Raw genomic sequence first — 25,413 nt, 5'->3', positions numbered from 1 at the left:
CACAACTACAAGGATACACTTTTATGCTAGGTGTAGGATATAGTCATGTCGTAGCTTATAGACACCAACTGATGTATGAAACGATCTTCTTTGGTTTAGATACAAGCGTCATGAAACCTACAGTGGGGCAGAAAAGTATTTAGTCAGCCACCAATTGTGCATGTTCTCCCACTTAAAAAGATGAGGCCTGTAATTTATCATAGGTACACTTCAACTATGACAGACAAAATGGAAAAAAAAAAATCCAGAAAATCACATTGCAGGATTTTTAATGAATTTATTTGCAAATTATGGTGGAAAATAAGTATTTGGTCACCTACAAACAAGCAAGATTTTTGGCTCTCACAGACCTGTAACTTCTTTAAGAGGCTCCTCTGTCCTCCACTCGTTACCTGTATTAATGGCACCTGTTTGAACTTGTTATCAGTATAAAATACACCTGTCCACAACCTCAAACAGTCACACTCCAAACTCCACTATGGCCAAGACCAAAGAGCTGTCAAAGGACACCAGAAACAAAATTGTAGACCGGCACCAGGCTGGGAAGACTGAATCTGTTTAAACTAAATCTTTATTTACTTATTAATAAGGGAGCAGGTCAATACAACACACACATAAAGTTAATCGATTGAGTGCTCTACAATAATGATGGCTGGTCAACGAATCACCCTCAGATGTTTCTTTGAGAGCCCCAAGACTAAAGTACAAAGGTCTTTTATAGCCACGATACACTCCTTTCAGTCAACATGATGAACAAATGTATGGAATGGGTCACAAGGTTAAGATTTGTATGAAAGATACTTATAACTCAGAGAAGACAGTATCTGCTGTAAAAACAGTTCTCTTAGAGACCAAGGTCTAGCCCTGGGGTAATCTCTCCCTGGTACCCTATAGAAAACAAAAATTACTGCATTCCAGAGTATGAGTTATCACCCAAAGACATCGTAAATCTCACAGAGGCCCATCCTCAGTAGAACACACACAGATGAGCGCTCTAACAACCCCTTATTCTGTTGCATAAAACCACCATTTGATGCAATAAAAGTACTCCAATCTTGCAATTTTGCTCTCACAACAAATACATACACAATGTAGTTTACAGAACAGTGCACCGCAGGCCTGCTCAGTTCAGAATCATAGTTGCACTTGCACTTATGAAAAGGGTTATACAAGTTGATCTGGTTGATTTGCATCGTGCCTTATAGCGGATTCAACTCCATGATTTACAAAAGTTGAGCGGCGACTAGAGCTCCGTTTTTATAGAAAAAAAAGAGATTTCAGCACCCAAAGAATAGCCTGCAATTACACACAATACTGTTTTGTGTAATTAATGGCTATTCTTTGAGTGCTGAAATACGTTTTTGATCCAGTCCTCGTTGAGTTTAGTTTAGTTAGCTAGTTTAGTTGAGTTTAGTTAGCTGCATCCCTTATTTTTTTAATTATTACATTCACACACAAAATTGTCACTCAAACTTGATTTAAAATTATTTATAAAACTTTTATTTCCAAGCTCTCCCCCCTGCCCAACTTCAATGTAGGGCCCAGAATTTTTCCTGGTCTTGTTACATGGGGAAAACTCAGGGCTCTATACTATATTTTTAAGCAAAACACAGGAAGATAAAAACACAGGACAGTTTAAAATCTATTTCACAAAGCAGGATCAATGTTAATCAACTGAACTTGAAGGTATATCTTGTTTGTGGAGTATTCAAAATTTATGTGCTGGAGTTTTTCATTTTATACTGTATACAGTTTATTCCATGCACCTGGAAATACTCTATGGCCCGGTTTCCCAGAAACAGATTAAGCATAGACTTAAAAATAATGCTTCTCCATTGAAAGCATTTAATCTCTGGTTGCACAAATATTTTTTTCTCTTCAAAAAGGTATGGTATAACGGCAATGATTTTCAAGAACCCATAGTGAAATTTACCTTAACAAGAAAAGTTATTAACTTTGATTTCTTGGTTCTGCTTTGTGTAATTACAACCCAGATATTCAAGACTAAAACCCACACAGTTAAGAAATACAGGTGAATTACAAATAAAAAGGACAATTTGTACAGTACTTTCCCATATACGTCTGGACTTGAACAAGAAAAAAAAACAAATGCTGAGAAAATAGACTTAAGGAAAGCAACAAAACAAATGGTGTTGTGAGTGGAAAAGCTCATATCCACTCTGCGCATTTGACATTTGTTAGTAAACTTTAATTCACATACAAATTTGCATGCCACATATTGGTAGTAAAATAGCATTGTGGTAAAATAGCACAAGAAAATAGCTAGCTCTGAATACATGCAGTAAATTTAGACAGGTAGGCACTATTTCATCTCTTCCTAAGGTGTGGTCACCTCGAATTCTCTGTGATGAACCCTACATCAAAGTATCTTTTCCTGAGACAAGCAACATAATTCACTACTATGATCAATGGGGAGGGTAATAAGGGGTTAAACCTGGGCTACGTTCAGTAGGCAAACGTGGTACGTCACAGACAGAAATGTCAGAGTTCACGTGATTAATTATTATAACCTGGGTGGTTCGAGCCCTGAATGCTGATAGCAGACAGCCGTGGTATATTAGACCGTATACCACGGGTATGGAAAAACATTTTTTTAGTTCTCTAATCACATTGGTAACCAGTTTATAAAAGCAATAAGGCACCTCAGGGGTTTGTGGTATATGGCCAATATGCCAAGGCTAAGGGCTGTATCCAGGCACTCTGCAATGCGTCGTACACAAGAATAGCACTTAGCTGTGGTATATTGGCAATACACCCCCCCCCCCCCCCCCCCGGGCCTTATTACGTAATTCTACCATGTCAGAGGCTTGGGTGTTCTTCATAACATAGTGGTTTGCAAAAGTATACACCCCCTTGGCATTTTTCATATTATTTGCCTTAGAACCTGGAATTAAAATAGATTTTTGGGCAGTTTGTATCATTTGATTTCCACAACATGCCTACCACCTTGAAGATGCAAAATATGTTTTTATTGTGAAACAAACAAGAAATAAGAAAAAAAAGACAACTATTCACCCCCCCAGTCAATACTTTGTAGAGCCACCTTTTGTAGCAACTACAGCTGGAAGTCTCTTCTGGTATGTCTCAATAAGCTTGGCACATCTAGCCACTGGGATTTTTGCCCAATTTTCTACGCAAAACTGCTCCAGCTCCTTCAAGTTTGATGGGTTCCACTGGTGTACAGCAATCTTTAAGTCATACCACAGATTCCCAATTGGATTGATGTCTGGGCTTTGACTAGGCCATTCAAAGACATGTAAATGTTTCCCCTTAAACCACTTGAGTGTTGCTTTAGCGTATGCTCAGGGTCCTGCTGGAAGGTGGAGATCTGTCCCAGTCTCAAATCTCTGGAAGACTGAAACAGGTTTCTCTCAAGAATTTCCCTGTATTTAGCATCATCCATTATTCCTTCAATTATGACCAGTTTCCCAGTCCCTGCCGGTGAAAAACATCCCCACAGCATGATGCTGCAACCACAATGCTTCACTGTGGGGATGGTGTTCTCGGGGTGATGACGGGTGTTGGGTTTGCGCCAGACAGCGTTTTTGGCCAAAAAGCTCAATTTTAGTCTCATCTGACCAGAATACCTTCTTCCATATGTTTGGGGAGTCTCCCACATGCCTTTTGGCGAACATCAAACATGTTTGCTTATTTTTCTGGCCACTCTCCCGTAAAGAACAGCTCTGTGGAGTGTACGGCTTAAAGTGGTCCTATGGACAGATACTCCAATCTCCGTTGTGTAGCTTTGCAGCTCCTTCAGGGTTATCTTTGTGCTCTTTGTTGCCCCTCTGATTAATGCCCTCCTTGCCTGGTCTGAGTTTTGGTGGGTGGACCGCTCTTGGCAGGTTTGTTGTAGTGCCATATTATTTCCATATTTTAATAATGGTTTAAATGGTGCTCCGTGGGATGTTCAAAGTTTGATTTTTTTTTAACTGAACCATTTACATACATTACATTTAAGTCATTTAGCAGACGCTCTTATCCAGAGCGACTTACAAATTGGTGCATTCACCTTATGACATCCAGTGGAACAGCCACTTTACAATAGTGCATCTAAATATTTTAAGGGGGGGGGGGGGAACCCTGATCTGTACTTCACAACTTTGTTCTTGACCTGTTTGGATTGAGGTTTTCATGGTGCCTGCTTGCTTGCGCCACTTGCTTAGTGGTGTTGCAGACTCTGGGGTCTTTCAGAACAGGTGTATATATATATATATATATATATCGAGATCACGTGACACTTAGATTGCACAGAGGTGGACTTTAATTATGTGATTTCTGAAGGTAATTGGTTGCATCATATTTTTTTAGGGGCTTCATAGCAAATTATATATATATATTTATATTACACATTATTTTTAAAATTTCACTTCACCAATTTAGACTATTTTGTGTACGTCCATTACATGACATTCAAATAAATACCCATTTAAAATACAGGTTGTTATGCAACAAAAAAGGCAAAACTCCAAGAGGGATGTCTACTTTTGCAAGGCACTGTATATATATATTTTTTTAAAATCTACACTCCACAACATTGCCCATGCCCTGCTGAATGCAGTGCTGTAAAGGCAAGGGAGAGCATACTAAAGGTAGGTGGTTATACAATCTCTTGCCTGGACATTGATGTTGCCACTTCACAATCGTGGTCAGTGTCTTAAGGCACAGAAAGAGAAGGAGAGAAGGTACGATACTGCGCAAGTACTTCTGAACAGGAAAATAAGGTAGTAGCTGTATGCGGTACTTGAGATAAAAAGAGTGGGTAGCTAAGTGTCAGGAACAGGGGTGGCGTGCCTGCAAATATAGGTAACAAAAAACATGTTTGCATACAGTCAAAAGAAATATCAATACATGATCACACAGCCCATTCAAAATTTATATTTTCAGTGAATGGGTAACACTTAACATCTTAAACAACAAGGTATGATCTGGGCAAAAGGTCAATTTTTTGTTTTGTTTTTAATTCATACTAAATTAAATCAAGCAAAGAGAGCGGGTCATTGGTTATCGCTGAGTTTATATTGTAGTCTGATGAATTTGAGTAGCAATTCAATAGTTTAGTTACTAGTTAATTTGTTTATTTTTCTAAACTGATACACTAAGTGAAACTAGTTCAGTGTAATAAGAAGCAAGAGGAGTTTGAATTAAGGCTATTAAACTTGACATTCAAAGGCAGAAGATACTGTACATGTATTATTACTCATGTAATGTGAGTCAGAATGTACACAGCACATGGCGTTTCAAACCAAGGGCCCCATTTTGAGGATGCAAAGGGTCAAAATACTGTACTATCGTATTTCAAATACTCAACGGTGGAATCTACTTCAAACAGAATTCATTCTGAATGGCAATTTTGTTATGTTGATTTTGAATTTAAACGGTGTAGAGACGCAAGATTCAAATAATTTAATAGTTACATTCCAAACCTTTGGAAACAAAGAGCACTGAGCATTTAAAGAAATGCGGTGTACTTTGACTATAGCGCCTCTCTTTGACGATACCAACCTGAAGAGTAAAAGTACCGTTTCCCTGAAAAAGAGCCTCCCTATCACCCAATACAGTTGTATAAGCAGGATCTGTAGTACAATCAAGTGCACGGTCTGGATGAACACTTCAAACAGGGAAAGGGGATACCTAGTCAGTTGTACAACTGAATGCCTTGAACTGAAATGAGTCTCCCGCATTTAAAAATCACACTTTAATCAACATCCAGGTCTTCGGAACTCGGGGAACAGTGGGTTAACTACCTTTCTCAGTGGTAGAACGACAGGTTTTTACCTTGCCGGCGGGGAGATTCGATCTAACAACCTTTTGGTAACTGGCTCAACGTTCTAACCACTAGGCTTCCTGCCGTTACCAGAGGATTGGTTGTATGACGCACGGGACAGTTAGAAAAACATGACCTAGCCTCACTCCCAAACCATCCCTTCCCACAGATGCCACGTAGCACCTTCCTAGATAACGTGCCGGACAGTAATTACAGATGTGGCCGATGTACGCAGTGTGACTAAGAACAAATGCACAACGTTCAATCAACCCATCTCACAGGCAAGGCCATTAAGATTAAGTGTATCACGTGTTATACAAAAAAAAAAAAAAAATGGTATACCTGATCAAGTGCATTTGTGGTCTATGCCATGAAGGAAAAACGAAACGAGCTGTGAAAACAGAACACAAGAGAAATATCAGGACTCTTGATCAGAGAAACTGTGGCTGCACGTTACAGAGGCTCGTCACAACAGCTCTCTGAGATACACGGGTATTGAACATGTTAAGGCTACTTGGGGGGGGGGGGGGGGTACTGTTAATCTATTACTGAGAAGAGAATCACATTGGATTCCCCGTTTGTCCACCATGTCTCCTAAAGCTATGAACAAAGAATTTGATAACATATTTATGTAAAAAATAGTCTGTTGATTTGTCTTGACGGCTAGGTCTCCACTTGGTCATTTTGTACATATTATATATTCAAAGACTACTACACGTGCCCATCTCATTGATATCTAAATTATTAGAGGTACACAAGTTGGTTTTTGAAAAGGAGCACTGTAATTATATATATGGCCTTTAAAAAAAAAGAAGTTGCCTAGGTTAACTCAGCCCTATTTGTATGACTATAATCCTTTAGGACCACATGTACCTCGGATAAACTGAGAAAGTTAATTGAATTGTTTCCACACCCACCATGTGTCATGGTCATGTGAGGTGAAACGTGTACATTTTCGGATGTGAGCACTCCATTTGTTTGACCTGACAAAGATCCGGTTCGGATCGAAACCTTGTCAATAAAGCTGTGAATTGGGAGCATAAAAACAGTGTGCAGGCCTTCCTGCTCTTTAAACATTTTCAGAGGATGGCCATAAGCAGCATAGCTAAACATTTTTGTAAAAATATTGCTGTATATTGTAGTAACACACATTTCTACATTTTTATCAGTACTTACTTCCAAACAAACCTTTTCAACTGTGCTTTTTCTTCAGGTAGAATTAGTTATTTCTTTTAAATAATCAATTGCCACGTCAAGAAGATCAAAAGAATCCAAGAACTGTCAAATATTACATTTCACCTTTGAGAATTGACAAAAAAATAGACAATATAAACCAATGGGACCAACAAAACCATTGGACGTTTTCTGGGTGCTTGCTCTTGTTGGGTGCAGGGTCAGGGGTCAAAGGTGAAAGTTCAGGACTGTTGGCCGTCCCACTGGTTGGCCATGGGCCGCCGCAGAAGCTCCTCCACGTGTCGGGCCACATCCATGGTGTCTTCCAGGTCAAACTCTCCATCTGCGTCCATCATGGGGTCACTTCTGCTGGGGTGGGAAGGGAGACATACAGACCGCAATCAGTAAGGCATAACGTTGTGTGATATCTGATAGAATATCTGTACCAAAAGCCGGACATGTAGAGAAAAGGAATCATTAGTGATGGGGGAAAGAATCTATATAGTAGGGCAGGGGTATTGAACTCTTACCCTACGAGGTCCGAAGCCTGATGGTTTTCTGTTCTCCCTGATAATTAATTGCACCCACCTGGTGTCCCACATCTAAATCAGTCCCTGATTAGAGAGGAACAATGAAAAAATGCAATTTGAAGTCCAGAGTTGAATTTGAGGGTAGTATTGTGTCGCAATATAAATTGTTTTCCGGTTTTATATAGATACTATGACTCCAAGTATTGATTTGCTAGGCAGTATTTCTCATCATTTTATCTCGTTCGCTTCTTTTTTAAAAAGGTGAGCCAACAAGTTTAACCCATTACCTTATCTCCACGACTGATCAAAACTTGGTTTTGTCATGGCTCTCTAATTGTCCCTCTGCAGCAGATGTATAGTGAGCAATGTTTGGAACATTGACTCACAAAAATTGCAGTATCAAATCAAAATACATATAGAATCTCTAAAACATATGGTATTCGCACCGAAGTACAGTGATAATATTTTATTGTCCCTGGCAATTCCCAGCCCTAGAAATCACGTCAGCTCTTTTAAGGGCATCTCAATCCGCAATGCTTTGTATGTTGCAACCTTCCAAAAACGACCATATTAGGAAACCCTTGACTAAGCAAGCCTTGACTGAGCTTCTGGTACAGTTTGTAGTGTGCTAGCCTTGAATGCCAAGGGTAGGGATTTTGATTCCAATCTGACTTTTTCCGATATCAAGAGAGAATATAACGGTTTATATTGGCGTTTCTGTGTGATGCTTCAAAGTAGCCACCTTTTCCCTTGACAGCTTTGCACACTCTTGGAATTCTCTTAACCAGCTTCAGATGACCTGGCCTCCACAATCACCTGACCTCAACCCAATTGAGATGGTTGGGGATGAGTTGGACCACAAAGTGAAGGAAAAGCAGCCAATAAGTGCTCAGCATATGTGGGAACTCCTTCAAGACTGTTGGAAAAGCATTCCAGGTGAAGCTGGTTGAGAGAAAGCAAAGTGTGCAAAGCTGTCAAAGGCAAAGGGTGGCTACTTTGAAGAATCTAGAATATATTTGTTTGTTTAACACTTTTTGGGTTACTACATTATTCCATGTGTTATTTCATAGTTGAGGTCTTCACTAGTATTCTACAGTGTAGAAAATGGTACAAATAAAGAAAAACCCTTGAGTGAGTAGGTGTCCAAACCTTTAGATAGATCTATAGATATAAGTGTGTGTGTGTGTATTTATAGATAAAAATGGTATTATTAGAAAAAATAAATCGATACTTGGAGCCAAATATAGATATAAAATAATCCAAAACATTAAATACATTAACAATAATCAGCTCAAAGTCAATTTCAGGTCTTGTGAGCAGAAACTTCAACATTATGAGAAACTTCCAGCGTGTGTCCACCATAAACACAGAGGTTAGTTTTATACAGTGGCCAAATAGGCTACTGTGGCTATTTGAGCATAATGTAGGCCTATCAGAGTGGTCTACCTGTAAAACCAAATGCATTCCATAACATTTGCACATGGAAATAGCTATTTACGGAAAGTATTCAAAAACATCGACTTTTTCCACATTACAGCCTGATTCTAAAATGGATTCAATTGTTTTTAACCTTCAATCTACACACAATACCCCATAATGACAAAGCAAAAACTGAAATATTACATTTACATAAGTATTCAAGCCCCTTACTCAGTACTTTGTTGAAGCACCTTTGGCAGCGATTACAGCCTCGAGCCTTCTTGAGTATGACGCTACAAGCTTGGCACACCTGTATTTGGGGAGTTTCTCCCATTCTTCTCTGCAGTTCCTCTCGAGCTCTGTCAGGTTAAATGGGGAGCGTCGCTGCACAGCTATTTTTCAGGTCTCTCCAGAGATGTTCTACCGGGTTCTAGTCCGGGCGCTGGCTGGGCCACTGAAGGACATTGAGACTTGTCCTGAAGCCACTCCTGCGTTGTCTTGGCTGTATGCTTCGGGTCGTTGTCCTGTTGTCCTAGTCTACAAGTCCCTGGAGCTGAAAAACAACCTCACAGCATGATGCTGCCGCCACCATGCTTCACCGTCGGGATGGTGCCTGGTTTCCTCCAGATGTGATGCTTGGCATTCAGGTCAAAGACTTCAATCTTGGTTTCATCAAACCAGATAATCTTGTTTCTCATGGTCTGAGAGTCCTTTAGGTGCCTTTTGGCAAACTCCAAGCGGGCTGTCATATGCCTTTTACTGAGGGGTGGCTTCCGTCTGGCCACTACCACAAAGGCCTGATAGGTGGAGTGCTGCGGAGATGGGAGAATGTTCCAGGAGGACAACCATCTCCACAGAGGAACACTGGAGCTCTATCAGAGTGAGCATCGGGTTCTTGGTCACCTTCCTGACCAATGCACTTTCTCCCCGATTGCTCAGTTTGGCTCAGCGGCCAGCTCTACGAAGTCTATTGGTTTTTCCAAATTTCTTCCATTTAAGAATGATGGAAGCCAGTGTGTTCTTAGGGACATTCAATTCCGCAGCAATGTTTTGGTACCCTTCCCCAGATCTGTACCTCGACACAATCTTGTCTCGGAGCTCTACGGACAAGTCCTTTGACCACATGGCTTGGTTTTTCTTCTGCCATGCACTGTCAACTGTGGGACCTTATATAGACAGGTGTGTGCCTTACCAAATCCTGTCCAATCAATTGAATTTACCACAGGTAGACTCCAAACATCAAGGATGATCAATGGAAACAGGAGCTACATTTTGAGTCTCTTTAGCAAAGGGTCTGAATACCTATGTAAATTCTGTTTATTTAATTGAATTATTAATATATATTTTTTAATGTACTTTTTATCCCCTTTTTGTGATATTGAAATTGGTAGTTACAGTCTTGTCCCATCGCTGCAACTCCCATGCGTACTCGGGAGAGGTGAAGGTCGTGAGAAATGTGTCCTCTGAAACAAGACCCCGCCAAGCAGCACTGCTTCAGGACACACTTCTCGCTTAACCCGGAAGCCAGCCGTACCAATGTGTGGAAGGAAACACCATACAGCTGGCAACTGAAGCCAGCATGCATGAGCCCGGCCGCCAGGAGGAGTTGCTAGAGCACGATGGGACAAGGACATCCCAGCTGGCCAAACCCTCCCTTAGCCAGGACGACGCTTGGCCAATTGTTCGCGGCCAGTTCCGACACAGCCCAGGATCAAACCAGTATCTGTAGTGACGTATCTAGCACTGATCAGTGCCTTAGAATGCTGCACCACTTGGGAAGTAATGTATAAATACATTTGCAAACATTTCTAAAAACCTGTTTTCGCTTTGTCATTATGGGGTATTGCGTGTAGATTGATGAGGATTTTGTATTTTTATTTAATACATTTTAGAATAAGGCTGTAACGTTCTAAAATGTACTGTATAAAACATTGCGCTTGCCAACTTGGTTAGCTATGTTACCGGTTTCAATACAGCAACTGTTTTAGACATGTTTTTTTTTAACCAAGCCAGAGAAAATCTTTAAAATCAGTACAGAGTGAACGAACAACAAAACACTGCAATGAAAGCTTACTGTCACCATCAGACAAAAACTCCAAATGTCAGCTTAGAACCTCCCCCCAATAGCATTGAATTGAATAGTAAGGAAAGCCAGCGAGTATTTGGCCTCCTTTGGTAAGAAAATAATAGTAAATCAGGGTTGAGCTAAACTGCGTGAGCTCAACTTTGAATGGTCCTGGAGTAGAAAAAAAAAAAAGAAGTGTCAAGGGAAGCCAGCTTGGATTTGGCTTCACACCAATCACAATAAAAGTAAAATGTAATTGACAGAGTGTCATTGTCCTCCAGTGGCTAAAATCGTCCATTTCCCAAATTAGCCATGGATGAAGATCGGGATTTGGACTTGTGGTTTTACTTAAATCTCCGTACCGGCTAATGATTATAATGGCAATTCTGATCTAGCCATAAACTCATACATTGTACACCTGGCCTTAGATGATTGAAGTTCAATATGTAGTAGGCTAAATGTTAACATGCTGGCTCATAGTTGCCCATGAAATAAGTTAGGTTAGCGAGCAAGCAATTTAGACAGGTAGCCTAGGACAACAAAATCGAATAAGTGTGAACTATATGATGGAGTCATAGACCGTTTCAGCAACATGAAAGAGGATGACATTGGCATTCCTCTACAAGTAGAGTGAGTCAACACACACAAATCAGTGCCATGTACAGCCACAACATATTTAGCTTACAGTTGATTGGACAAAAACTTTTGGTATTTTTAAGTTGTCACTGTATTAGACTAAACATAGGTGATTTGGTGTTGAAATGGTGCTGGAATAGTGGAGGCAGCTCCTGTTTTCTTTGCAACTTGCGGTAACTTTGGTTTTAAATCAACAGCTGTTAGGTAGTCTGAAAATGTTGGAAGCAAACCTCAACCCTTCCCCCCCCAATTTTTGCCTAAAATTATATACCCAAATCTAACTGCCTGCAGCTCAGAACCTGAAGCAAGGATATGCATATTCTTGCTACCATTTGAAAGGAAACACTTTGAAGTTTGGAAATGTGAAATGAATGTAGAAAAATATAAAACATTTTACAGATCTGGTAATAGATAACACAAAAAAAACACGTTTTGAAATACAAGAGAAAGGCCCAAATGTATTATTCCAGCCCAGGTGCAATTTAGATTTTTTGTGCAAAGTATTAGACGGATTCAATTAACCATTGCATTTCTGTTCAAACTGTTATATAAGACTGCCCAAATGTGCCTAATTGGTTTATTAATACAATTTCAGGTTCATGACTGTGCACTCCTCAAACAATAGCAAGGTATTCTATCACTATAATAGCTACTGTAAATTGGACAGTGCAGTTAGATCAACAAGAATTTAAGACTTCTGCCCATATCAGATATGTCTATGTCCTGGGAAATGTTCTTGTTACTTACAACCTCATGCTAATCACATTAGCCTACGTTAGCTCAACCGTAACGCGTGAGGGACACCGATCCTGTAGAGGTTGTTAAATTAACTTGCTTGACCATGTAAGTCAAGTATCTGATTGTTACATGAAATGTTTTGTGGACTTCACCGGACAAATGTTGCTTTCTTGTTTTTGATGATTCAAACGTGTAGCAAAATCCACATGCGCTACCCAGGTTTTGTAGCACACAGCTTTGACCTACTATTTTTATTTATTTAACCTTTATTTAACCAGGTAGGCAAGTTGAGAACAAGTTCTCATTTACTATAGCCTAATGATAAACATTATTTTAATAGCAGGTCACTGTAAAGTCCATTATGCCGCTGAAGAGTATGAATTAGGCTGTTTGAGAATGTTTGAATCCTAAGCAACCTGCCTACACATTGTTGGAAGTAAAATAGCGCATGAGTGAAATAAGCATATTGGGTGCTCATGTGAATTTATTTTATTCTTCAGCTTCAAACCAATTCCTACATAAAACACAATTTGTGGTTTTTAATTATACATACACATAAATATATCTACAGATATATACATACACATAAATATATCTACAGATATATACACATATATAAATATATACACACACATATATATCTACAGATATATACACACACACATATATTTATATATATATCTACAGATATATACACACACATATATTTATATATATATCTACAGATATATACACACACATATATTTATATATATATCTACAGATATATACACACACATATATTTATATATATATCTACAGATATATACACACACATATATCAATATATATATCTACAGATATATACACACACATATATATCAATATATCTACAGATATATATCAATATATCTACAGATATATACACACACATATATATCAATATATCTACAGATATATATCAATATATCTACAGATATATACACACACATATATATCAATATATCTACAGATATATACACACACATATATATATCAATATATCTACAGATATATACACACACATATATATATCAATATATCTACAGATATACACACACACATATATATCAATATATCTACAGATATATACACACACATATATATCAATATATCTACAGATATATACACACACATATATATCAATATATCTACAGATATATACACACACACACACACACACACACACACACACACTAATAACTTGTAAATATCAACAAATGTGCACACGCGAATCTGCACTTTGATCTGATAAGCGCACCCACTCGCGATGGTGGGATAAAGAAAAATACCGCTCGTAGGTTACCTGTCCGAATTCTCCTCTAGTGCGCTCTACCTACAACAAAATCCCTGACTCAATCTTGCAACGCTAGTTTTGATGCTTTCAAAGGGTTGGTGATATGTTGATTCAATCACAAGTCCCATATATTAGAGGGAAACACTGATATAAATATATAGTGTAAACTAACGGAGTATACTTGTGCATCTCTGCGTGAGCTGGTATTTCTTCTGCGCCGCAGTCGTGGGGGGAGGTGGGTAGCCGGGCAAGCACGCAGCTTAGAGGGAACTGCATGTCATCTAATGACTAGTCACTGCTGTACATTGATACCTTCCCCATCTGTAGTGTACTTACATGGGAGGGAAAATTGCAAAGTTGATGGGGTGAGCCACTGACGGGGAGGGTGCCTGGTCCATGTAGGTGGGGTTCCCACTGGACGGCTCAGGGTTGGGAGTAGTGAATCTACAGGGAGGACAGGAAGCACAATCATATTAAAGCTACAGTCTGGGATTTGGGAAACTGTTTACATTTTGGGTATTTACCCATTGATTATTGAAGAATATAACTTAGAAATGCTTCATGAGTCTATCAAAAACCAAAAGAAAAACAAAAAGTAATTTACACACAATTGCCCAATTACAAATCGCCATATGATAGGGTAGAGGCTAGCGCCCGATTTGGAATTGGGTATTATTGGTTCAGTATGTGGGTTTAGAAATAGTAAAAAATTGTTATATGCATGACAGTATACGTACTCTGGCACAACCTGCTTGATCTGTGGTTTGACGTAGCCATCCACTGCTTTTGCTGAGAGAAAATGAGAAGACAAATTTGAGATCACCTTAACTTATTTAAGAAACAAAAATAAAGTCAAGGATGAGGAGGAGGGTACGTACAGAGGGGAGGGGTGTAGTACTTGGAGAACACCTCGTCCTTGGGCCGGTCGGGATAGAGGAACATAAGGTGGTTGAGGTCACTGATGCGGTCGGCTAGTGAGCGGATGGAAAAGTCTTTGGTGGTGTACGGCATGAGGTTCCACACCAGCCTCTCCCCTAGAGAACAATATCATAGAAAAATATCCTTTCAACCTCAATTTAGCCAGATTAGGCTCATTGACATCACATTTTTGTTGAGGAAGAGACCTGGACTAAGGCGACAGAGAACATCTAAAAAGGTCCATTAAGTAGCTTTGTGTACAAGTCACATATTAAGATCATATGCATCGACGTTATGTTAGCCGTTTGTCAACAAACTGAATAAATCGGCAACAACGTTTTTCCTGCCTCAATTACCTACACTCCATCACACGATGTGGAGAACCATGCATAGGCTCATGTATTGGCCCGAAAACACTGCTTACTCCTAGGTGGGTAGTAGAGTACAGTACCCGCTTTGTTAGGGTTCTCTGCCACCCAGGCGATGGTGATGCCCCCGATCTCAGAGTCACTGAAGCGGAGCAGGAAGGTCCCGTTGGGCTTGGACATCAGCATGTCCTGGGCCTGCTGTTTATTCACAAAGCCCAAGATCGCCCTGCGTAACACGAATACGCAGTACGTAAACATACACACATGCGTACGCAGTACACACACCGTATGGAAGTTAACGTCTCGCAAGCACTCACAAATTCACACACAATATGTAAAAAAAAAAAATAATTAACGAGCACACACACGTTGCCCTATTTCATTGCACAATTCTAAAGAATTATTTTCACAATAAGAGCATGGTCAAAAGGCTGCTTATTCAACTCATTCCTTTCATCAAAAATGGTCTAATAACAGGGTTAATGGAAGGGCTGAGGCTACAGGAGCGAAATGAACCGCCCCGTCCCGCAGATGTTACAATGTGTGCGAGCAGTAAATTCGAGTGTCGTTTTTACAGACCGCTTACAAATGAGGAAGACACTTTACAGTTGCAGTTTGTCAAAGTTTGAACACCAGACAAAGACGGCCGATCACGTGTGGGGGTGTGAGAGAACAGGAAGGAGGCGGAAGCGGTAGCAGAGCGAGCAGCAGGTACGTACTTTTTGCTGTTGTGTAAAGTAGATAATCCCGCACGAGCGCAAAAGGTACGGTTGTTAAGATATAGGGAAGAAGCGTCCAGAAAATTTGGCCACACATCCACTAATGGAAAAGCTCTGAATTTGAAGCACTCCTCTCTTACCCGTCATTCCAGTGGGGCTTCAGGTGTTTCTTCATGAGCTCCATGACTCCGTCAAACCACTGCCAGAAAGTGAAGTTCCTCCCTGGCAAGCTCTCCTGTGGATAGCATAGATAATCAAACCTGGTTCACAATACCATTGGTTTTCTTTCTATTGCAAATACTTTAACACTGGCATTGCTGTTAAGTCTTAAAGATGCAATACGCAGTAGGGTCAAACAGTGCCACTGGCCTCCCCACCACCATTGTTATTGTTGCCGAGCTGAGGAGCGTTGTTGAGAATGGTCAACTAAATTACAATACATAGTGCTCTTTCATTGTGTGTGAAATGAAGTACAAGGGGCAGAAAAAAAATATACTGTTGTTTGCTGTAAAATGACTTTTGTTGTAATACCGCAAACGGACGTGGCCGTTTCTTCATCGTGGATTCCAGCTTTAAATCTGTGAGGTAACAATCCCTATTCCAGTGGTTTAATGGTCATGTCGCAGTAGTAGTCAGTGGTGAAACGGTTAGAACTTGTTTGTACTGGGGCCAAGACATGATCAGGTGGCGGTAATAATAGTCACTGCTGTGGTAAAGCAATCTAGAAGTCTTAATCAAAAACGGACATACCCGGTTGAACTGGGCCCAGGACATGGTCATGTTGCGGTAGTCTTCTGGGTTTATGCTGGCGCTGCTGAATGCCTTCTGGGCCAGGAAGACCAGGTTGTCGTCGCAGAGGCCGCGGGCACTGTGCATCTCTGCCTTGTATTTCATGTCTAGGGCTTCACACAGCTGGGGCCACAGCACCTTGTCAGGAACGACGAATGGCACCCTGCCCTGGGGGACGGGGGATGGAGGAGGAAAGCAGAGTGTGTGTATGAGGGAGAGGAAAAGAGGGTTGGAACAGCAAAAAAAAAAAAGGGAAATCAGGGAAAGAGATTAGAATGATATATACAGGAGTTGTTCCGAACCTTTCCAACGCTTAGATAAACTACAGTGGCAGATAAGAGACAGGGGTGTATGCAAAGTGTCTTCCAGTAAAGGCCAATAAACTCACCGGCTCTGCAAAAGCATTGTCCCACAGGACCGTTGCCGTGGCGTTGTTGTCTTGACTACCGTGAACTATCACCACGACGGGGAGAGATAATGTCTGGGGGGGGGGGGGGAATACAAAATAAAAGTTACACTGACTGCATTAAGTGATTAAATAGACTAATTTAAGTCATCCTACTCAAAGTTCACTAAAGAATGGATGTCAATGAAATGAAAGACATCCAATCTGATCAAAATGATCCTGTATTGTCTCAATCTTGTTGCCCCATTCAATTCCCCTTTCATTTAAGGATGCGGACAATATTTAAACCAAATATCATGGTATCATAGAACATGATCTTTGTAATAGCATTATGATGAGGTATGTTAGAGATTTGCTTCTTTGCCTTAACTGCATCAAAAAAAAAGACAAAAAAAAGAGGGCCCACAGACTACACAGAATTGAACACCACAAGATTATTTCGATCTGGATTAAATGTTTAGACAAACTGGTCTCTGGTGTTTCTAGAAGTGGATTTTCCTGTAACCTTGACGTGGAAGACCAGCTCGTTGCCCCCCACGCTGAACTGAGACTCAAACATGACAGTGAACTTCTCCTCTGTGACCGACTCTGCCCCGCGACGGTCCGACCGCTTGATCCGCTTCAGGGACTACACAGCACAGGAGAGACCACAACACAATCTCTGCTTATCGACCACAACTACAAAAATACTGCAACATTTTGACCACATGTACATATATGTATCACAATTTGGCAAAACCACAAAAGGTTAGAGTAAAACGCCAATTAAAATAAATCAGTAATGTAATTGTATTTATAAGTATAACTCATTCTAACCTAGCGGTTAGAGTGTTTGGCCAGTAACGAATCCCCGAGCTGACAAGGTGAAAAATCTGCCGACGTGCCCTTGAACAAAGCACTTAAACCTAATAGCTCCAGGGTCGCCGTTGATAATGGCAGACCCAGGCCGTGACCCCACTCTCCGAGGGTGTCTCAGGGGGAGTTGGGATATGCAAAAAAACACATTTCCAATTCACACATGCGTATCAACCCTTTACACTTGTACCTGTATATAGGTTGAAAATGGCAGATTTGAGCACCGATAAGCCCCTAAATTGGAACAAGCTGGCTTTACAGTTAAACTTAGGCTCTGAGCTTCAAAGCACTTTATGGGTTTTGACTGACAGCCGTTCTGACCTTGAGCACCGCTCGCAACAAGAAATTACCCCAAACCCCTCCCGCTAAATTGGACAACCTTTGCACATTTGTTGTCAGAGATGGAAACAAATGTAAAATAAGAGGACTATGTATTGTGAAAGATGAGACATTGAGGATTACATTAAACACCAAAATGTGTACTTCACCTTTCCATAACATAGTTTCAACGTTTATGAGCACCACGTCTGATGTACAGTCACAAGATGACATGGCATCACAACCCTGTGATGTTCTGAACAGAATGAACCGGTTTGTCCATAAAATGAGCTGCGGAACACACACCTGACTCATTTCTACCTGAATTGCCCTGTGAAAGCCCAAACACTAAGATCATATTTTAGAAACTTAGCTGGTCATGTTGGCAATAAAACAAGCTTTCAAATGATGCCCACCTTAGATCGCGATTTATAAAATGGCCCGTTTTTGGATACACCGTAAACAGTAATTGTGTGATGCAGGGCTGTGTTCCAAACAAAACTACAAGTGTGCTTGCTCTAGTTCCTCAACAGCACATAGGGGAGCTCTTGTCGTCATTTTTCTTTTGATTTATGTTGCACCTACCCCACATTTTGCAGGAATATTCTTATCATGTTACTGAATGTATTTTCAGATGTTGTTATCAACAAATGCAGCAAAAAGTACAGTAAATGTAAAATGCACATAAGATCAACTCTGTAATGTTTGGATTCAGTCTTGTGTCAGGTGAACCGTTGTATCCTCAACTTGTCTAATAATGCTCCCGTAATCTCCAAATTGTTCCCTTTCAATTGCTACCAAGCTTATGCATGTGCTTTTCATATTTCTTCTGGCCAATTCCCAACGGTGTAAAGGGTTAATCCACCTGTACATGTTTGACATAAAAAATAACTGCGCGTTGGTTGCTTATTTATCCTCACTCACCATGTTCCTGAAGTGAGCACTCAGGGTTCCTGTGGTCCGGTGGTATTCCATCACACAGTTGTTGTTGAGAATTTCTCCACTGCTGTCACTGCAACACAGACAAGAGACATAAATCCGTCAAACTGTTGTGTGCGTGTGTGTGTGTACATGTACAAATGTGTATATTTGTCAACTTTTGGTTGCGGGTGACAGTAGTGGCCCTAGAATTGGACCGAGTAGAAGTTTCACATTTTGTGTGTGTGTGTTTAGGGCCGTAGCCAACAAAGACAAGTGGTCCGGACCGCTTTTTCTTTTGGAACTCAATCAGGGCTTTAACTTACTGCTGAAAGTTTGAATACACAAAGTGCAATTTCGAAACTTAGTTGCGCATTAGCAGTTTTCCTCATTATATATCAAATCTTCTACGTCACATTCGTAAACAGGTGTAGACTAACAGTGAAATGCTTATAGATACTTTTGTACCTGTTTCCTCCAGGCCCTTCCTGACCATGCAGAAAGAAAGAAAATAGAGAAATAATAGTAATGTAATAACACAATAACAAAAGTAATAATTAATACACAAAGTAGAAGGTGGCTATATACACACGGGTACCAGTACCGAGTTGATGTGCAGAGGTACAAGGTAACTGAGGCAGATACAGTTGAAGTCGGACGTTTACATACACTTAGGTTGGAGTCATTAAAACTTGTTTCTTAACCTCTCCACACATTTCTTGTTAACAAACTATAGTTTTGACAAGTCAGTTAGGATGCATTTCAAGGCCTACCTTCAAACTCAGTGCCTCTTTGCTTGACATCATGGAAAAATCAAAAGAAAATCAGCCAAGATCAGGATTTTTTATTATTATTATTTTTTTTTTAAATTGTAGACCACAAGTCTGGTTCATCCTTGGGAGCAATTTCCAAACGCCTGAAGGTACCAGGTTCATCTGTACAAACAATAGTATGCAAGTATAAACACCATGGGACCACCCACCATCATACCACTCAGGAACGACACACAATGTGTCTCCTAGAGCTGAATGCACTTTAGTGTGAAAATCAATCCCAGAACAACAGCAAAGGACCTTGATGAAAATTCTGGAGGAAACAGGTACAAAAGTATCTATTTCCACAGTAAAACGAGTCCTATATCGGCATAACCTGAAAGGCCGCTCAGCAAGGAAGAAGCCACTGCTCCAAAACCGCCATAAAAAAGCCATGCTACGGTTTGCAACTGCACATGGGGACAAAGATCGTACTTTCTGGAGAAATATGCTCTGGTCTGATGAAACAAAAATATAATTGTTTGGCCAAAATTACCATCGTTATGTTTGGAGGATAAAGGGGGATGCTTGCAAGCCGAAGAACACCATCCCAACCGTGAAGCACAGGGTGGCAGCATCATGTTGTAAGGGTTCTTTGCTGCAGGAGGGACTGGTGCACTTCACAAAATAGATGGCATCATGAGGAAGGAAAATTGTATGGATATATTGAAGCAACATCAAGACATCAGTCGGGAATTTAAAGCTTGGTTGCAAATGGGTCTTCCAAATGAACAATGACCCAAGCACACTCTCAAAGTTGTGGCAAAATGGCTTCAGGACAACAAAGTCAAGGTATTGGAGTGGCCATCACAAAGCCATGACCTCAATCCTATAGAAAATGTGTGGGAATAACAGAGAAAGCGTGCAGAAGCAAGGAGGCCGACAAACCTGACTCAGTTACACCAGCTCTGTCAGGAGGAATGGGCCAAAATTCACCCAACTTATTGTGGGAAGCTTGTGGAAGGCTACCCAAAACGTTTGACCCAAGTTAAACAATTTAGAGGCAAATACACTCAATTAGTATTTGGTAGCATGTAAACTTCAGACCCACTGGTAATGTGATTAAAGAAATAAAAGCTGAAATAAATCATTATATCTATTATTCTGACATTTCACATTCTTAAAATAAAGTTGTGAACCTAACTGACCTAAGACAGGGAATTTTTACTAGGATTAAATGTCAGGAATTGTGAAAAACTGAGTTTAAATGTATTTGGCTAAGGTGTATGTAAACTTCCGACTTAACCACTGTATTCGTTGTAATATGTACATGCAGTTTAAGGGCTTGTAAGTAAGTCTACACCTGTAGTATTCAGCACGTGACAAAAAATTGGATTTGATAGATAAAACCGTAGCAGCAGCATATGTGATGAGTCAAAAACATTACCTCCAAAACGGTCAATGCAGATAACTATTTAACTAAGCAAATAGCTACCCGGACCAACTATTTAGTAGTCTTATGGCTTTGGGATAGAAACTGACCAGGGTCCTGTTGGTTCCAGACTTGGTGCATTGATACCACTTGCCGTGCGGTAGCAGAGAGAACAGCCTGACTTGGGTGGCTGGAGTCTGACCATTTCTAGGGCGTTTCTCTGATACCGCCTGGTATACCCTCTGTAGCGCCTTGCGGTCGGATGCCAAGCAGTTGCCATACCAAGCGGTGATGAAGCCAGTCAAGATACTTTCAATGGTGCAGCTGTATGTGTTGTTGCCTACCCTCACCACCTGGGGGCAGCCCGTCAGGTGTTCAGTCCCAGGGTCCTTTGCTTAGTGATGAGTTGAGGGCACTAAGATGTTAAACATTGAGCTGTAGTCAATGAGTATTTTCACATTGAGCTGTTGTCAATGAGTATTTTCACATAGGTGTACCTCTTGTCAGGATGGGAGTGGGCAGTGTGAAGTGCAATAGAGATTGTATCATCTGTGGAGGAAGTATGCAAATTGGAGTGGGTCCAGGGTGTCTGGGATGATGGCCTTGATGTGAGCCATGACCAGCCTTCAAAGCATTGCATGGCTACAGATGTTAGTGCTTCGGGGCGATAGTCATGTAGACAGGTTACCATGGCGTTGTTGGGCATAGGGACAATGGTGGTCTGCTTGAAACATGTAGGTAATACAGACCGGGTCAGAGAAAGGTTGTAAATGTCAGTGAAGACACTTTCCAGAGCATGCATCCTGATTACCGGCTTATCAGCTACGGAGAGCGTGATCAGTCATTTGGAACAGCTGGCACTCTCATGCATGGTTCAGTGTTGCTGGCCTCGAAGCGAGCTTTGAAAGCATTTAGCTCGTCTGGTAGGCTCGCATCACAGATCAGCTCCTGGCTGAGTTTCCCTTTGTAATCCATGATAGTTTGCACGCCCTGCTACATCCGACGAGAATCAGAGCCGGCGTAGTAGGGTTTGATCTTAGACCTGTTGTGATGCTTTGCCTGTTTGATGGCTTGGAGGTCGTAGCAGGATTTATTATAAATGTCCAGATTAGTATCCCACTCCTTGAAAGCATCAGCTCTAGCCTTTAGCTCAGTGCAGCTGTTGCCTGTAATCCCTGGCTTCTGGTTGGGATTTGTGCGTAAGGTCACTCTGGGGACGACGGCATCGATGCACTTACTTAATGATGCCAATTCCATTGGATGAATCCCAGAACATGTTAAAGTCTGTGCTAGCAAAACAGTCCTGTAGCTTAGCATCTGCTTAAATCGGACAACTTCCGTACTTCCCGTTTGAGTTTTTGCTTGTAAGCAGGAATCAGGATAGAGAGTTATGGTCAGATTTGCCAAATGGAGGGCGAGGGAGAACTTTGTATCTGATTCTGTGTGTGGAGTAATAACACATTTATTTTATGTAGTGCTTTTCATTACAAAGAGAATCTCAAAGACCCTGTAAAAACAAAAAACAAATGTAGAGATCTGGCAGGTCTTGAGCGATGGTCTTCCACAACTTCCGATGATAAGTTGTTGTTCAGCAAGGCAATTCAAAAAGGCTTGGCAGTAGCTTAAGCGAAAGGAGCTTTGATGGCACAGAAAGGGAGCAGCATCAATCAGTTACTTAGACAGGGTTGTAGCTCTTCATCACGCACCTTGTTTGTTGACTCCTCCTTCTCCTCTGTAGGTAGGCTGGATAGTCCACTACTAAAGTGTAGCACCCATCTAGGTGATGCTTTGGTAGCTATAAGCGCCAGAAAGACCACAACACCTCGGCAGTAGTCAGTAATAGTCCCCTATGGAGGCGGGCATCTCTCAACCCCTCACACCGCAGTCCACATAGTTCATCCAACCAGGGAAGGTGGGGGAGTGCTGAATTGATGTATCATTCAAATGATCGCATAGCATTTTGTTTGGCTAGTTAGCTAGCTGGCTAACTAACAAGGCAAACAAAATGACTTGCCATTCGTCCAGCAGCTCCACACTGACTAATGAATAAAGGCGATGGACTTTTGTATCCTCTAGTTGCACAGGTGACATGCTAGAAAGAGCATTTTCCTGTTCGCTTCTGGCCCTGTACAGCTCGTTGAAGTTGGTCTTAGTGCCAGCATCGGTTAGTGGTGGTAAATAGACACCAGCTGTTTTTGTTGGACAATTAAAAAAAAAAAAAAAAAAAAGTCAATACACTGCATTTCAAATATCCAGGAATGATTCATGAATTCAGGCCTTGTAAAATTAAACCTAGAGTAAATATGATCCTTCAACCATAAGACCCACAAATAAGTTAATCATTTAATCAAAATAGTTATATTCACAGATCTGGCTTTCATGTCTATAAATATGCCCCATTTGTTTTTTTTAACCTAACCAGAACCATCCATGTACAATGCACATCCAACAATAATGACCAACTCTGGTAGCGGGCATTATAGAAAGTTAACACAGGTCTCAAACAATCTCTCAAGCACAAGCCCAGTGCTAGTGAGTAGCCAGCTAATCTTTATATTCTATTTGCTTTGCTAACAAGGTAGAACAGTTGAACTGTTATGAATATACCCTTGTCTGTCTCCAACCGTTTGAACGATAGGTCGTTCACTTTGTTTAGATGTTGAAATCAAATGGCCTACCTGGATAAGATGCTAATTTCTCAAAATGAGAACGATTGCCAATTCCTTATGCATCCATTTTATGCTCATTGCACATTTATAAAACACAGACGAGACAGCTAGCCCATAAGTCTGTTGCTAAAATGTTGCTAGCGGTACCGCAATACGGTGCACAACTAACTGAGCATACATTTTCCATAATCAGGTTCATTGAGTGTGAAAAACCCAGCAGCGTTTGAGACTAAAAAAAAACTGGTGCACCTGACACCTACCATACAACGTTCAAAGGCACTTAAAGCTTTTGTCTTGCCCATTCACCCTCTGAATGGCACATAAACGATGTCTCAAGGCTTGAAAATCCTTCTTTAACCGGTCTACACTGACTGAAGTGGTTTTTAACAGGCGACACCCACAAAGGTATGACAGCTTTTACCTGGATCCACCTAGTCAGTGTGTACAGGAACAAGCAGGTGTTCCTAATATTTTGTACACTCAGTGTAATCCGTTTCTCTGTGTCCATGTGACCAATTATGATCCAACCTCCTGTGATGCAAATCGAGGTTAGTGATCGAGGTTCTGATGTCCAGAAGGTATTTTCGGTCATAGGAAACAATGGCGGAAGCGTCTGCTAAATGACTTAAATGTAATGTAATATTATGTACAAAAAAAGTTAAGATTTGTGCAACAAAAAAAAGAATTGGTCAGGAGACCGTAAAACGGCAGCTATCCATTGCAGCGCGATTCTAAACAAAAATCACTGACAGTCACGGAATTAGCCCGTCTGTAAAAGACAAACAAAATGTAATTGGTAAATTAGTCTAGGTCGTCTAGCTATCTACACCTGTAATAATCATGGCTGAATTATAGACCGGGCATGCAGGGCACTATTTCTTCCATCACTCTGATATATTAACATGGCACAAGTCATGGAAAAGTGTAAAATTGCAGGAAATAAGCTTTAAAATGGCAAACATTTCTCCCCACCCCCATCCGGACCTCACCAAAACACAGACCCTGGCTATGGCCCTGTGTGTATCTGTAAGTGTGTATGCCTGTCAGAGGGTGTGTGTGTGGCTTCTCACTTGCGGGTGCTCTCATTCTTGAGAAGGGCCTTGGCCTGCTGCTCGCTGACGATGACTGCCTTGACCTGCGGGGGGTTCATGTGCACGTTGAGCTTCCCGCCCACCAGTAGGCGCACAGTCGCCGCAAACTTAGTCTGGGTCTTCAGCACCTGGGGGGGCTGCTTCTCGATGATAAACGTACTGATAGGTGAGGGATTGAGGGAGGTGGATGGGGGATGGATGTAGCAAGGGAGGAAAGATGGTTGGGTAGAAAGAGAGTGAGAGAAAGTGGGTAAATACTGCATTTAAAAAGATTAGAGGCTGCGTACAAGATAAAATGACATGACCTACAGATTGTAGGGGTGTAACAGTACACAGATTCACACCAAACAGTTTTGGGATCTCAGTTTGAAGCTGAATGAATACATAATAGATCTAACACACTAGGCCTACAGGCTGCCTACACTGTTGTACGCCTCGAGGAAAATTAGAGCAGAATCTCTCATCTGACTATTCCGTTAAAGCAACTAGAGCCCATCACCCCAGTATTCCGTGC

At 41.0% G+C, this 25,413-nt stretch overlaps 1 protein-coding gene across 3 annotated transcripts in view; it reads right to left on the bottom strand.

The window, feature by feature from the left end:
- Positions 1-3,750: 3,750 nt before the first annotated feature.
- LOC124048425 (signal transducer and activator of transcription 5B-like) overlaps positions 3,751-25,413 on the bottom strand; it is a 35,440-nt gene continuing 13,777 nt past the window's right edge. Inside the window, exons 9-20 of one of the 3 annotated variants that reach the window (XR_006841211.1) lie at positions 24,879-25,058; positions 18,962-19,049; positions 17,370-17,492; positions 16,847-16,939; positions 16,420-16,626; positions 15,810-15,904; positions 15,034-15,176; positions 14,543-14,698; positions 14,402-14,453; positions 14,001-14,108; positions 7,492-7,575; positions 3,751-7,327 (exon numbers count right to left, since the gene is read on the bottom strand). Coding sequence is in view for 2 of the 3 variants with exons in the window: in XM_046369202.1 (XP_046225158.1) it covers positions 7,204-7,330; positions 14,001-14,108; positions 14,402-14,453; positions 14,543-14,698; positions 15,034-15,176; positions 15,810-15,904; positions 16,420-16,626; positions 16,847-16,939; positions 17,370-17,492; positions 18,962-19,049; positions 24,879-25,058 (1,372 nt within the window). In the remaining variant the exon portion in view is untranslated. Of the gene's footprint in view, positions 7,331-7,491; positions 7,576-14,000; positions 14,109-14,401; positions 14,454-14,542; positions 14,699-15,033; positions 15,177-15,809; positions 15,905-16,419; positions 16,627-16,846; positions 16,940-17,369; positions 17,493-18,961; positions 19,050-24,878; positions 25,059-25,413 lie in introns of all 3 variants that reach the window. The other 2 variants (XM_046369202.1, XM_046369203.1) reach the window with 2 other exon arrangements.

This window comes from Oncorhynchus gorbuscha, linkage group LG11 (genome assembly GCF_021184085.1).
Source record: "Oncorhynchus gorbuscha isolate QuinsamMale2020 ecotype Even-year linkage group LG11, OgorEven_v1.0, whole genome shotgun sequence".
NCBI classification, from domain to species: Eukaryota; Metazoa; Chordata; class Actinopteri; order Salmoniformes; family Salmonidae; genus Oncorhynchus; species Oncorhynchus gorbuscha.
Note: the sequence above shows the minus strand (reverse complement) of the source record. Positions and strands in the feature narration are given on the sequence as shown.